The sequence below is a fragment of the Oncorhynchus masou genome, chromosome 11 (genome assembly GCF_036934945.1).
Source record: "Oncorhynchus masou masou isolate Uvic2021 chromosome 11, UVic_Omas_1.1, whole genome shotgun sequence".
Classification (NCBI taxonomy): Eukaryota; Metazoa; Chordata; class Actinopteri; order Salmoniformes; family Salmonidae; genus Oncorhynchus; species Oncorhynchus masou.
Window position 1 is genome coordinate 10,287,699 of NC_088222.1, and position 16,446 is coordinate 10,304,144.

Consider the following 16,446-nt stretch of genomic DNA (forward strand, 5'->3'; position numbering starts at 1 on the left):
TAATGCTTTGTTTAATGCTTTGTTTAATGCTTTGTTTAATGCTTTGTTTAATGCGCAGGCGACACGAGCAAAAGCACTAGCCTATGGCAGTCTACTTTCCCCCGCAGTACAAAAGTTGACCTATTCTGTGCGAGGAGAATATTACGTAGTCTGGGACAGTTGTGGGATGTGATAGATCCCAAATCCCAACCACTAGCATTCCCCAAAAAAACTTTTTTCTAAAAGCAATGAGGCTGACACAACCGATCAGAACGTTTAGCTTAAAATGTTGATGAACTATTACTCTTTACAATATATTAAATAATATATCTGTCAAATTAGTTTGGATTTAGAATGGACCATTTATCAGGTGCCTGTCTCCGGACAGGGGGGAAAAACATGTCATCTCTGCACTTAAATAGCGGATGAAGGACACTTCCCGTGGTTCATTTTCATGCCAGCCAGGTAGGCTATACTCCTGTTGTAAAGAGAAGCAATGTGCTTAGGAAAGTTGAGAAATAAATATAGTAGGCCAAGCCTACAGAAAGCTGATGGGATCCTCTTTTTAGCCTATAGAAATGTTGAGCAACATGAGCTCATGGGATCTCGTGAAGTGTTTGATTTAGATTTCTGATTACATTTGCATTGATGTCAGAGTGATTAGAGGGACAATAGAGTGCTGAGTACCAGGCAGTAAGTTTGGTAGACTACTAATGACCATCAGCAGCATCTGAGCTTGGAGAAGCCTAATTACTGTGACTAAACGGTCACATGGAATTTGACTGCCGTAATGACTTGTGACCACCGTTGTGTCGGTAATGTGGTCACGTAACAACCCTAGTTAAAGCCTGATTTTTGTTTCACTGGCCTACTACACCGTACCCCATAATGTCAAAGTGGAATTATGGTTTTAGACATTTTAACAAATGAATAAAAAAATGAGAAGCCATAAATGTTCAACCCCTTTTGTAATGGCAAACCTAAATATGTTCAGTAGTAACAAGTCACATAATAAGAAGCACAGACTCACTCTGTGTGCAGTAAGTGTTGAACATTATTTTTTTAATGACTGCCTCATCTCTGTACCCCACACATACGATTATCTGTAAGGTGGGACAGTGAATTTTAAACACAGATTCAACCACAAAGACCAGGGAGGGTTTCCAATGCCTCACAAAGAAGTGGGACCTATTTTTGTCTATATCTATCAATATCTATATCTCAGCAAAAAAAGAAACCAACCATCACCCTGGTGAGACAAAACCGCGACTCGTCAGTGAAGAGCACTTTTTGCCAGTCCTGTCTGGTCCAGCGCCGTGGGTTTGTGCCCATAGGTGACGTTGTTGCCGGTGATGTCTGGTGAGGACCTGTGGGATTGTGCGTTCCTGGTGTTACTCGGGCAGTTGTTGTCATCCTGTCCTGCAGCTGTGATGTTGAGATGTACTGATCCTGGGCAGTTGTTGTTACATGTGGTCTGTCACTGCGAGGACGATCAGCTGTACGTCCTGTCTCCCTGTAGCGCCGTCTTAGGCGTCTCACAGTATGGACATTGCAATTTATTGCCCTGGCCACATCTGCAGTCCTCATGCCTCCTTGCAGCATGCCTAAGGCATGTTCACACATGAGCAGGGATCCTGGGCATCTTTCTTTTGATGTTTTTCAGAGTCAGTAGAAATGCCTCTAGTCTAGTGTCGTAAGTTTTCATGTTTTCTGTAAGCTGTTAGTGTATTAATGACCGTTCCGCAGGTGCATGTTCATTCATTGTTTTACAGTTCATTGAACAAGCATAGGAAACCCTGTTTAAACCTTTTACAATGAAGATCTGTGAATTTGTAAAATCAAAATAACTTATCTTTGAAAGACAGGGTCCTGAAAAGGGAACGTTTCTTTTTTTTTGCTGAGTTTATATATACAGGACCCTGTCTTTCAAAGATAATTTGTAAAAATCCAAACAACTTCACAGATCTTCATTGTAAAGGGTTTAAAACCTCTTTGGGCTAGACGTGGCACTAGCGACCCACCTCGACAATACCCGGTGAAATTGCAGAACGTGAAATTCGAAATTACAGAAATGGTAATATTTAACATTTATGAAAATACAAGTGTCATACAAAGCATAACTTCTTGTTAATCCAGCCGCTGTGTCAGATTTCAAAAAGGCTTTACTGTGAAAGCGCACCATGCGATTATCTGACAGCGCCCAGCACACAAGCATTACAAATATTTTCCAACCAGGCAGGTGCGCCAATAAAGTCAGAAATAGCGAGAAAATAAATGCCTTTGATTATCTTCTTCTGTTGGCACTCCAAAAGGTCCCAGCTACATCACAAATTGTCCCTTTGTTCGATGAAGTTCTTCTTTATATCCCCCAAAACTCTGTTTAGCTGGCGCGCTTCATTCAATAATCCACCGGTTTCCTTCTTCAAACTGCATACAAAATGAATCCCAAACGTTACCAATAAACCTCTCCAAACAAGTCAAACAATGTTTAAACTCAAACCTCAGCTACCCTAATATGTAAATAAACAATCAAATTTAAGATGGAGAATCGTTATTATTACCGGAGATAAACAACAAAGTACCCACTCTCATCCACGCACGTGAAAACACTACAGCCAAATGGGAGCCACTTAGAAAAACTACTAATTCTAGCTCATTTTTCCAAAAAACTCTTTCTAAAGACTGTTGTGGGAACTAGTGGGAACCCTAGGAACAGCAATCGAGGAGATTTTTCCCTCAATTTTAAAAATGACAGCAATTGGAATCAGTGGTGGGCTGAATTTATTTATTTATTTATTTTTTTCTCAATGGTTTGTCCTCGGGTTTTTGCCTGCCATATCAGTTCTGTTCACTGTTCACTCACAGACATTATTTTAACAGTTTTAGAAACTTTCATGTTTTCTATCCAAATCTACCCATTGTATGCATTTCCTAGCTTCTGGGCCTGAGTAACCGACAGTTTACTTTGGGCACGTCATCCAGACGTCAAAGTACTGCCCCCTTGCCCAAAGAGGTTTGAAACATGTTTCTCATTTTTTTATCAAACAGACTTTGAGCATGAAGTTAATAATTACACTTTGGATGGTGTATCAATACTCCCAGTCACTACAAAGATACAGGCATCCTTTCTAATTCAGTTGCCAGAGAGGAAGGAAACCGCTCAGGGATTTTACCATGAGGCCAATGGGCACTTTAAAACAGTTACAGAGTTTAATGGTTATGATATGACAACTGAGGATGGATCAACAACATTGTAGTTACTCCACTATACTAACCTAATTGACAGAGTGAAAAGGAAGCCTGTACAGAATACAAATATTCCAAAACATGTATCCTGTTGCACTAAAGTCCAATGGCAAATGTGGCCAGTTTATTCGGTACACCACCCCGTTCATGAAAATTGATCGCTTCTACAGGCATCGAGGCATTCCGTTACTTTTCTATTGAATGTTAGAATGGGCAAAACGAGTGACGTCAGCGACTTTGAGCGTGGTGTGATCGTCAGTTACCAGGCACGCCAGATCCAGTGTATCAGAAATGTCCACCCTCCTGAGCTTTACACGCACAACAGTGTCTAGGGTTTACCGAGAATGGTGTGACCAAACAAAAAAACATCCAGTCAGCGGCAGTTCTATTTGAGAAAAAAACTGCTTGTTGATGAGCGAGAGGTCGAAGGAGAATGCTTGTTAGCTTGCATGATTCTTGCCAGACTAGTAACGGCGCGGTACAACAGTCATATGCAGAACGGCATTCACTCAGTACAGATGAAACTTTATTTCTCAGATAAAAAGTCAAAGTTGTAGTAAACAGTTTCATTTTATCACATAGCTGACCAAGTTAGCAAAGCATGGTGTTTTTTGTCTTTTGACTGGTCACAGGTCGGCGCAAGAAAAGATTATGATGATGCTTTGTGTTCAACACGCACCTCCTCTTCTTCTTTACTTGTGGATGGCGACTTCAGGTTTTCAGGAACACATTGAAAAGTAACTTGACACTGTGTTGGTCAGTCAGCGCAAATTTAGATGATAACGATGTGAAGAAAATGTAATTGACAGAGGAGGGTGCGTACTGAATGAATACATATGGTAAGGGATAGAATATACTCTGGATCTACTAACAGCAATGTGTCTGTCTGGTGTGTGCATGTGTTTATATATTAATGAGCAGCGTGGTAGGTTTCCCAAAGTTCTAACAGGCTATAATAGCAGCCAAAGAGGTCCGCTAGCATATCTGTGCTCCGATTTACACGCAAGTGTCCAGGTCAGCGTTTTACCCAGATGACTGTCTTCAGCCATAAGAAAAACCTTCCGTAGCAAAATATACAGAGCGAGCTAGCTAGCTACCTTCCTTTTTGCTTCTCATCCAACTGGTGCTAGCTACAGCTGCCTGCCTTCTACTAGCAAGCTGCTACTGTTGTGCAGCAACCCGAGTTGCTCCACTGTTTTAGAACTCCGAGATTCGACTCAAAAGATGTTAGCATTGTCAGAAATGCTACCAAAAAGTAGCACATCGTTGGTTTTCATTGGGCAGATTTGTGCATGTGAGAGTGGTAAATTTGGATTTAAAAAAAAAATAAATAAAAAAAAAAACTGTTGCGCCTACAAACTTAATCAGTCCAAATGGATCTGAGTCTATTGGTCACCTTATGGACGCTGTAGATTTGTTTTAATCTGACGTCTAGAATTTGAGCTAGGTATTGGGCAATATAATTGTCTGATGACCCTAATGCTAACGACCCATCAAAAATCCGATGTACTGATTCTCTGGAATGGCTACACGGACCATGACGAGATGCGGGGAGTGTGTTGTGCACTTCCCAAGTTAATTTGCACATTTTCATTGACATTGGCTTAGATATGATGGTAGGGAGATTTTGAAGTTAACATTGAACTTCAAAGAATGCACATACTATAGTCGAGCCGACCGGCACAACATTGAGACTATACAAACACAGTACAGACATACTGTACATCGGACTCTAACGCAGTAACGTGATTGGTCTGTATGGGATTATAATCTAGTAGATTATTATGCCCTCGTTAAGGTCTTGACCCCGTCTATAGAGATGTGAATTATGATTATGTGATTGACCTCGTCTTACTGTTAGTCTCTGGTAAATTATGTTCTCTGATCTGAGAAGGGCTTTCTCATAAATGGGTCACTTGGACAAGATAAAGATTAGACTCAGTTTTAATAAATGTTCACTTACTTTCTCGAGGGAGATTTGCCTGCTTCTTAATTTTGAGAAACAAATTGGATTTTGTTTATACAAATGTCTTCTACTGTCTGACCGTCCCTCAGCTGTGTGCTCTGTGCCATGTGGCCCTGGGCTGGCTGAAAGAAAAGGATGCATCTCGGGCACCATTTGTCCTTGGAGGATTTGACCTCAAGTCTTTTAAATACATCCTTCAAACACAGATACAAAACATGGGATCCTTCTGATTGCTTTCTTCATGTCGCTGTGCCCCCCCTCCCCCTCCTAGACCTATATACTTACAACCTTCCAATTGCTTTTATTTGTCAAGTGTTTTTGGCATGTAATCATCTTAAATCTTAAGACGATACTAATGGGAAAAGACGTACCCCTCCTGTTAGTAATGATACATTATAAGAAAATGTAATTTAATCAGAAACGTGATCTTGTTCACTTTTATTAAAATGTCAACGGAGTCTAATTCTGCTCTTTTGATACACGCCACTATAACTTATCCTTAACATGGGCACTTTTGATTTGCACATTTTAACAGAAGCCACAATGTAATTAAAAAATATATATATTATGGTTTCAATAGACAATATCATGTGTTATACCCATTAAGGTTAACCCCTAACCAGCAAATAATTTCAGAGAAAGTAGTATTGTAAACTGACATCCACAACCCATGTACAGTGCATTCGGAATGTTTCAAGACCCCTGGACTTTTTCCTAATTTTATTACGTTACAGCGTTATTCAAATCCAATACCCCATAATGACAAAGCAAAAACAGTTAAAAAGTTAAAATGTTTCTTGCAGATTTATTACAAATTGAAAACTTTAAATATTACATTTTACATAAGTATTCAGCCCCTTTACTCAATACTTTGTTGAAGCACCTTTTGGTAGTGATTACAGCCTCAAGTCTTCTTGGGTGTGATGCTACAAGCTTGCCACACCTGTATTTGGGGAGTTTCTCCCATTTCTTCTCTGCAGATCCTCTCAAGCTCTGTCAGGTTGGATGGGGAGTGTCGCTATTTTCAGGTCTCTCCAGAGATGTTTGATTGGGTTCAAGTCCGGGCTCTGGCTGGGCCACTCAAGGACATTCAGAGACTTGTCCCGAAGCCACTCCTGCATTGTCTTGGCTGTGTGCTTAGTGTCGTTGTCCTGTTGGAAGATGAATGAATCAATTTTAGAATAGGGCTGTAACGTAACAAAGTGGAAAAAGTCTAGGGTTCTGAATACTTTACGACTACACTGTGTAGATGTTTTTTATAAAAATAAAAAAAATCCTGACTTTTATTGAACAGAGATGACAGTGGGGAAAGAGAACTTTGTGTCAAAGGGCAGTAAGGCAGGAATCAGACCCATGCCTACACCATAGACGTGTGCTGGAGGCTGTGGTTTACACACAATCCGAAATTTGCCCTCCGCTAAGGTCAATAATTTTGGTATTATTTATAAATAGTGTGAATACATTTTTTTTCTGTTTTAAACCTTGGTAAATTGAATATGATCTATAATATTTCACTAAGTTGTTTTTATTAAGATACTGTGCATCTGGGTTAAGAACATGGGATTAATTCAGCAATCATGCCCTTTTTATGGTTAATGGTAGATTTTGTTTCTGATGTTAAGGATAAATGGCCTTTTGGGAAGATCCTAAAGAGGATTTAGAGATTGACTTTGGACCGTTCACTGTGACATTAAGATTATATATTGTTCATTACAGTATGTTTGTTGTCTTTTCTTAGCTCTGGAGTGGAATTTTGGCTGGACTTAACAAACCCCAAACTGTAGGAAACAAAACCCCAAACTGCAGGAAACTCGCACTATCATTCAAATTGTTTCTGGGTTGCCTTGGGTGTTCTACCGATTTGTGCCAATGCCTTCAGAGCACCTATGCCTGTGTTGGCGTGGGTTAGAATCCAGACCATTCAGTCATTCTCTCTCTCTCTCCTACCAGCTTTCCTGTCACCCTCTCACTCTCTGTCCAGGAGCAGGGCTGGATTAATGCAGGGGCTTCCTGGGGTTGAATTCGCCAGGTCCGTGGGGGCCCAAGAAGCAGCACATACATACACACATACATACAGTGGGGCAAAACAGTATTTAGTCAGCCACCAATTGTGCAAGTTCTCCCACTTAAAAAGATGGGAGGCCTGTAATTTTCATCATAGGTCCACTTCAACTATGACAGACAAAATGAGAAGAAAAAAAATCCTGAAAATCACATTGTAGGATTTTTTTATGAATTTATTTGCAAATTATGGTGGAAAATAAGTATTTTTGCACATATAACACACTGTGGCTGAGGAAATGTGCTATTCCCAATATAAGTGAACCCCAAATCAATGTAGTTATCATATTTGCGCCTCTTCGATGGTCCAACGTCCCTGTCTGTTCGGTGCTTTTCCAGGTAAGGGGGCAGTAGCTCTTCGGCTGCATCAGACTCACAACTGTCAGTATCCATGCTAGCTGGGCTAACAACATGTAGAATTACTGATGCTAGCAATGGACGTGCTCGTGGAAGCAGAGCAACTTGTGTCTTCGACATGTGCAGGTGTACCCCCCGACGACGTTATTGCGCGTACCCCCCCCCCCCCAGTTTGGGAATACCTGATCGTGTATTTTCAGGTAGAGAGACCTTGCGAAGCAACAGCTGCTCTCTCTATCCCCTCACGATTGGATTCTTCTGCCTCTTCTGTGGCAGTGGTAAAACTCTGACTGGACAAGTAGATGCGCAATGGATTATAGTTAATTACCATGTTTTGTGCGCTACATTATGTAGAATATTTGCCTGTTGGAAACTATAACTACTTTACTGACTTTATTGTCCCCATGGGGAAATTTTGTTGCAGTGTCATGTACACATTTTAAAGTGGTGTTTTAAACAACTCCCTACTACATTACACAGTTCAGGCTGGATCTGATCTCTAGAGAAACTGTGGTAATGTGCTCGTTGAGGAAGAAAAAAACCCAGAACGAAATGTAATTCAAACCATTTAACCAATTTTTTTTTTTTTTTTTTTTTTTTTTAATAGGTTAATTAGTTGTTTAAAAAAAGACATTTTGGTTAATCGCTCAACACTACTGTTAACAATTATATATATTTCAGGAATATTGTGAACTCATTTTTTTATTTTAATTTTACTTTTATTTAACCAGGCAAGTCAGTTAAGAACAAATTCTTATTTTCAATGACGGCCTAGGAACAGTGGGTTAGCTGCCTGTTCAGGGGCAGAACGACAGATTTTGTACCTTGTCAGCTCGGGGATTTGAACATGCAACCTTTCGGTTACTAGTCCAATGCTCTAACCACTAGGCTACACTGCCGCCCCATTAAACTGACAAATGCATCACTACCCATTTAAGAGATTACATATCCTAAATTTGCCTTTGGCTAAAACGAATACTTATGGTCTTAGTTATGAGTAGAGTCAGTGCATTACGTCTATAATGTAACTTTGCTCGATTGCGAATACATTATATTATGATATGGTATATCTGGGTTAACAGTGTGGTTTTTAGAGGAGATTGCTAAAGTAATCTTTATTCATGATCTTTTTGGGTGGGTTGTAGGATGAATGGTCTTTTGAAAGCAAAGGAGAATTAAGGATGAATTTGGACTATTCACTAATATTAAGATTCATTCATATTAAGCTAAATTGTTAATTACAGTATGTGTTTAGTCATTTCTCTTCAAACGTTTGGAGTGGAGGAGCTGTGATCCAGCCATTCTCTATTTTGTTTTGCTATGCACAACATTGTCTAGAGGTTGATAGGTGGTACAAAATAGATGGAAATAGATACTGGATATAGAAATAGATACTGGATATAGAAATAGATACTGGATATAGAAATAGATACTGGATATAGAAATAGATACTGGATATAGAAATAGATACTGGATATAGAAATAGATACTGGATATAGAAATAGATACTGGATATAGAAATAGATACTGGATATAGAAATAGATACTGGATATAGAAATAGATACTGGATATAGAAATAGATACTGGATATAGAAATAGATACTGGATATAGAAATTCAGATATTTACATCCATGGATGTATGGATGTATATACATAGGTACATACAGTTGAAGTCAGAAGTTTACATACACCTTAGCCAAATACATTTAAACTCAGTTTTTCACAATTCCTGACATTTAATCCTAGTAAAAATTCCCTGTTTTAGGTCAGTTAGGATCACCTCTTAATTAAGAATGTGAAATGTCAGAATAATAGTAGAGAATTATTTCAGCTTTTTTTTTTCATCACACTCCCAGTGGGTCAGAAGTTTATATACACTCAATTAGTATTTGGTAGCATTGCCTTTAAATTGTTTAACTTGGGTCAAATATTTCTGGTAGCCTTCCACAAGCTTCCCACAATAAGTTGGGTAAATTTTGGCCCATTCCTCCTGACATAGCTGGTGTTTTCGCACCAAAGTACGTTCATCTCTAGGAGACAGAACATGTCTCTTTCCTGAGCGGTATGACTGCTGCGAGGTCCCATGGAGTTTATACTTGCGTACTATTGTTTGTACAGATGAATGTGGTACCTTCAGGTGTTTGGAAATTGCTCCCAAGGATGAACCAAACTTGTGGAGGTCTACAATCTAAGACACATCCACAGGTACACCTCCAATTAACTCCAATTATGTCAATTAGCATATCAGAAGTTTCTAAAGCCATGACATCATTTTCTGGAATTTTCCAAGCTGTTTAAAGGCACAGTCAACTTAGTGGTTGTAAACTTCTGACCCACTGGAATGCCGATACAGTGACTTATAAGTGAAATAATCTGTCTGTAAACAATTGTTGGAAGAATTACTTGTCATGCACAAAGTAGATGTCCTAACCGACTTGCCAAAACTATAGTTTGTTAGCAAGAAATTTGTGGAGTGGTTGAAAAATGAGTTTTATTGACTCCAACCTAAGTGTATGTAAACATCTGACTTCAACTGTAGATAGAGCAATGCATAGGTATGGATGTATGTGTGTGTGTGTGTGTATGTATATTTGAGAGAGCGCTATAGAGGGATATATCACACAGTACCAGTCAAACATTTGGACACACCTACTCATTTTTATTTAAACTTTTTTCTACATGGTAGAATAATAGAAAATACATCATATATGAAATAAAACATATGGAATCATGTAGTATCCAAAAAAAGTGTTCATCAAATTATATTTGAGATTCTTCAAAGTAGCCACCCTTTGCCTTGATAACAGCTTTGCACACTCTTGGCATTCTCTCAACCAGCTTCACCTGGAATGCTTTTCCAACAGTCTTGATGGAGTTCCCACATATGCTGAGCACTTGTTGGCTGCTTTTCCTTCACTCTGCGGTCCAACTCATCCCAACCATCTCAATTGGGTAGAGGTTGGGTGATTGTGGAGGCCAGGTCATCTGATGCGGCACTCCTTCACTCTCCTTCTCGGTCAAATAGCCCTTACACAGCCTGGAGGTGTGTTGGGTCATTGTCCTGTTGAAAAACAATTGATAGTCGCACTAAGCTCAAACCAGATGGGATGGCGTATCGCTGCAGAATGCTGTGGTAACCATGCTGGTTAAGTGTGCCTTGAATTCTAAATAAATCACTTAGTGTCACCAGCGACGCACCATCACACCTCCTCCATGCTTCACAGTGGGAACCACACATGCGGAGATCATCCGTTCACCTACTCTGCATCTCACAAAGACAGCGGTTAGAACCAAAAATCTCTCATCAGATTTAAGGACAGATTTCCACCTGTCTAATGTTTATTGCTTGTGTTTCTTGGCCCAAGCAAGTCTCTTCTTCTTATTGGTGTCCTTTAGCAGTGTTTTTTTTGTTGTTGCAGCAATTCAACCATGAAGGCCTGATTCATGCAGTCTACTCTGAATAATTGATGTTGAGATGCATCTGTTACTTGAACTCTGAAGCATTTCTTTGGGCTGCAATTTCTGAGGCTGGTAACTCTGATGAACTCCTCTGCAGCATAGGTACCTCTGGGTCTTACATTCCTGTGGCGGTCCTCATGAGAGCCTGTTTCATCATAACCCTCGATGGGTTTTTGCTACTGCACTTGAAGAAACGTTCAAAGTTCTTGAAATTTTCCAGATTGACTGATCTTCATATCTTAAAGTTATGTATGCCGTTTCTATTTGCTTAGTTGAACTGTTCTCGCCATAATATGGACTTGGTCTTTTACAAAACAGGGATATCTTCTGTATTCCACCACTACCTTGTCACAACACAACTGATTGGCTCAAATGCATTAAGAAAGAAAGAAATTCCACAAATTAACTTTTAACAATTTCTTTTAATTGACATGCATTCCAGGTGACTACCTCATTAATCTGGTTGAGAGAATACCAAGAGTGTGAAAAGCTGCCAAGGCTTAGCTTGGCTACTTTGAAGAATCTGAAATAATATAAAATATATTTTGATTTAACACTTTTTGTTGTTGTTTACTACATGATTCCATATGTGTTATTTCATAGTTTTATCCTACAGTGTAGAAAATAATAAAAATAAAGAAAAACCCTTGAATGTTTAGGTGTCCAAACTTTTGACTTGTATGTGTATATATATATATATAATTTTTTTTATTTTTTATTAATGATTTTGGATAATAAAAAATAAAAAAGGATACGATTTGTATAACATAAAATATATATAACGTATGCACCATTTAAAGGACGCTGTGTGTGTGTAGTGTATCGGTCTGTGTGTTGTGATCACCTGTGCTGGCCCACTTTCTCTGCTTCATCTCCTTCTTTTCAATCAGGATTAGTGGTCTGGATGATGTTCCCAGAGAACTGTCCAATAGCTTTACCACATGGATAAACCTGTCTGTCAGTCTGAGTCTCACATTCACACCCTCACTTCATCAAGCGGGAGTAGGACAGTACAGGTGCATCAAAGCTGGGACCGAGAGATCAAAGCTGTTTTTCAATCTCCAAGCCTTTCAGACTGTTAAACAGTCACTACTAGCCGGTACCCTGCCCTGAACGTCAGTCACTGTTACTAGCCTGCTACTACCCTGTACCCTGCCCTGAACCTCAGTCACTGTTACTTGCCGGCTACTAGCCGGTACCCTGCCCTGAACTTCAGTCACTGTTACTAGCCTGCTACTACCCTGTACCCTGCCCTGAACGTCAGTCACTGTTACTTGCCTGCTACTAGCCAGTACCCTGCCCTGAACGTCAGTCACTGTTACTTGCCTGCTACTAGCCAGTACCCTGCCCTGAACGTCAGTCACTGTTACTTGCCTGCTACTACCCAGTACCCTGCGCTGAACCTCAGTCACTGTTACTACCCTGTACCCTGCCCTGAACTTCAGTCACTGTTACTAGCCTGCTACTACCCAGTACCCTGCCCTGAACGTCAGTCACTGTTACTAGCCTGCTACTACCCAGTACCCTGCCCTGAACCTCAGTCACTGTTACTACCCAGTACCCTGCCCTGAACTTCAGTCACGGTTACTAGCCTGCTACTACCCAGTACCCTGCCCTGAACCTCAGTCACTGTTACTAGCCTGCTACTACCCAGTACCCTGCCCTGAACCTCAGTCACGGTTACTACCCAGTACCCTGCCCTGAACCTCAGTCACTGTTACTACCCAGTACCCTGCCCTGAACTTCAGTCACGGTTACTAGCCTGCTACTACCCAGTACCCTGCCCTGAACCTCAGTCACTGTTACTAGCCTGCTACTACCCAGTACCCTGCCCTGAACTTCAGTCACTGTTACTACCCAGTACCCTGCCCTGAACCTCAGTCACTGTTACTACCCAGTACCCTGCCCTGAACCTCAGTCACTGTTACTAGCCTGCTACTACCCAGTACCCTGCCCTGAACCTCAGTCACTGTTACTAGCCGGCTACTACCCAGTACCCTGCCCTGAACCTCAGTCACTGTTACTACCCAGTACCCTGCCCTGAACTTCAGTCACTGTTACTAGCCTGCTACTACCCAGTACCCTGCCCTGAACCTCAGTCACTGTTACTAGCCTGCTACTACCCAGTACCCTGCCCTGAACTTCAGTCACTGTTACTACCCAGTACCCTGCCCTGAACCTCAGTCACTGTTACTAGCCGGCTACTACCCAGTACCCTGCCCTGAACCTCAGTCACTGTTACTACCCAGTACCCTGCCCTGAACCTCAGTCACTGTTACTAGCCGGCTACTACCCAGTACCCTGCCCTGAACCTTAGTCACTGTTACTAGCCTGCTACTACCCAGTACCCTGCCCTGAACCTCAGTCACTGTTACTAGCCGGCTACTACCCAGTACCCTGCCCTGAACCTCAGTCACTGTTACTACCCAGTACCCTGCCCTGAACCTCAGTCACTGTTACTAGCCGGCTACTACCCAGTACCCTGCCCTGAACCTCAGTCACGGTTACTACCCAGTACCCTGCCCTGAACCTCAGTCACTGTTACTAGCCTCACCCAGTACCCTGCCCTGAACCTCAGTCACTGTTACTAGCCTGCTACTACCCAGTACCCTGCCCTGAACCTCAGTCACTGTTACTAGCCTGTACCCTGCCCTGTACCCTACCCTGCCCTGTTTTTATTGCTAGGCATTACTGCACTGTTAGAGCTAGAAGCGATTTAACATCTGTGTACGCAATCGATAAACTTTGATTTGACATACTAGCATAGGGAAAACATGTCCTTCAACCTTAATTCAATCATCTTCCAAATACCTAGACTTCAAGTTCACATACCTTATTTAGGTATAGGAACACATATTCAATTAATCCACTTCATTCTGTATTAGCTGGAATTCATTCCTGGTTTAATGTTGTCGCCTACTTCAGATGTTGTTTACCATGGGCTGAGGTTTTTCTTCGCTAACCTTTCTGGTGTGCTGATGTAGAAAATGTCTGAATTTTTTCCTATCGTATGTATTTTTCTACTGCAGCTTGGGCTGTGTTCAACAGTGAGAGGGATCTGACATGTTTCTACTGCAGCTTGGGCTGTGTTCAACAGTGAGAGGGATCTGACATGTTTCTACTGCAGCTTGGGCTGTGTTCAACAGTGAGAGGGATCTGACATGTTTCTACTGCAGCTTGGGCTGTGTTCAACAGTGAGAGGGATCTGACATGTTTCTACTGCAGCTTGGGCTGTGTTCAACAGTGAGAGGGATCTGACATGTTTCTACTGCAGCTTGGGCTGTGTTCAACAGTGAGAGGGATCTGACATGTTTCTACTGCAGCTTGGGCTGTGTTCAACAGTGAGAGGGATCTGACATGTTTCTACTGCAGCTTGGGCTGTGTTCAACAGTGAGAGGGATCTGACATGTTTCTACTGCAGCTTGGGCTGTGTTCAACAGTGAGAGGGATCTGACATGTTTCTACTGCAGCTTGGGCTGTGTTCAACAGTGAGAGGGATCTGACATGTTTCTACTGCAGCTTGGGCTGTGTTCAACAGTGAGAGGGATCTGACATGTTTCTACTGCAGCTTGGGCTGTGTTCAACAGTGACTCTTCTGGTTTTGTTTTTTGTTTCTCCTCAGAAACTCGTTCTATGAGTCTCTGAAGCAGATTGGTGCCAGCCAGCACCAGGGCAACGCAGTTGCCATGGGAACGTATGAGACGGTCCAACACTTCAACGACATCAAGGAACATCTACACGTGGTCAAGAAGAACATCGAACACCTCATCACACGCACTGGGGTTTGTCAATAACTTATTTGACTGTAAAATCTCAGGCGTTATCCACACGTCTTTCTCAAGTCCTGATTCCTTGAACGTCGCCTCCTTCGCCAACCACATTGGAAGAGAAGATCCATGGTCCTTCCCCCTCAGACCTTCTCCTCCAATGTGTTTTGAGAAGACGGGAAAGAACGAAGACATGAGGAATCTAGATTTTTACTGTATATTTTTGTGTCTAATGCTGCATGTAGAACCCCAGTGAAAAGCAGGTGATGAACTGCCCTGATCCCCCTCCAATGCCTTCCTGTTTGGGTACCACACACTTCCTGGTCTTTGTGGTCATCCAATCAGTCCTGTTCTTCAGCTACATTATGTACAAGTAAGAGCAATAATAACATAAATGGTATAACTAATACATGTAAAAAAATCTTATGTTTGTCATAACTCATCTCTTTCTCTCTCCTCTCAATTTCAACTCTCCCCTCTCTTCTCAATTTCAACTCTCTCCCCTCTTCTCAATTTCAACTCTCTCCTCTCTTCTCAATTTCTACTCTCTCCTCTCTCATCTCTTTCTTCTCCCTCTACAGAAGTCAACAAGAAGCAGCAGCAAAGAAATTCTTTTGATGAAACACATCAATATCATGCCAATATGTAAATGAGAGACTGTTCATTTTTCTGGTTATTTTGGTTTGGTTTTGTTTTTCAAAATTGTAAATTATTGTACTTGAAAATTAGATTTTGTTTGAGAAGTTTCTTTTTTAATTTCTTAGTTTTAATTTGAGCTGATATGTATAGGGTATGTGAATGAATGCTCGTGTGGGACATTTTGCTAAAATATTCCAAATATGATGTAATATATTCTATACAGTATTTTGACAAGTCGTTGGGTGATATTCTGATCTACGACTGATTTTTTTTGATAAGTTCCCACTCTCAGAAAACAAAAACACCGTATGCCCGTTCACATAGCTTGGAAAACTGTGGATTTAATAAATGTGCAATTTTGTATGAATTCTGAACTGTGTTGAAGAAAACCCAGAGTGGATGTCCAATATGTGTGTCTTCTTGAATGGTTGAAACATGATTTTTCTTTTTTTTCTCAAGCAATTTACATAAACAAAAAACAAACCAACATTTTTGTCTTTGTTCCTGTATGCCATCCTATTGTTTACATTTTGGTTTTCAGGTATTAAAAAAGTAGCCTAATTGTTAAATTTGACCCACTAGCCTGGTCCCAGATCTGTTTGCACTATCGTCCTGTCGCTAAAGTTCAGGATCCTTTTAAAGACATTAGCTTAATGCATGGCTTAGTCTGGTCAAGGTTTGGTCTAAGGGAGGCACAGTAGACTGGTGTCTCTACGGTAGACTGGTGTCTCTACAGTAGACTGGTGTCTCTACGGTAGACTGGTGCCTCTACGGTAGACTGGTGTCTCTACGGTAGACTGGTGTCTCTACGGTAGACTGGTGTCTCTACGGTAGACTGGTGTCTCTACGGTAGACTGGTGCCTCTACGGTAGACTGGTGCCTCTACGGTAGACTGGTGCCTCTACGGTAGACTGGTGCCTCTACGGTAGACTGGTGCCTCTACGGTAGACTGGTGCCTCTACGGTAGACT

General features: G+C 41.2%; 1 protein-coding gene across 1 annotated transcript in view; it reads left to right on the forward strand.

Annotated features, from left to right (window-relative positions):
- The window catches only part of lman1 (lectin, mannose-binding, 1), a 29,328-nt gene extending 13,365 nt beyond the window's left edge, over positions 1 to 15,963 (forward strand). The window contains exons 11-13 of the mRNA XM_064977344.1: positions 14,693 to 14,852; positions 15,083 to 15,210; positions 15,419 to 15,963. Coding sequence (XP_064833416.1) covers positions 14,693 to 14,852; positions 15,083 to 15,210; positions 15,419 to 15,455 — 325 coding nt within the window. The 3' untranslated portion in view covers positions 15,456 to 15,963. The remainder of the gene's footprint in view (positions 1 to 14,692; positions 14,853 to 15,082; positions 15,211 to 15,418) is intronic.
- Positions 15,964 to 16,446: the final 483 nt, after the last annotated feature.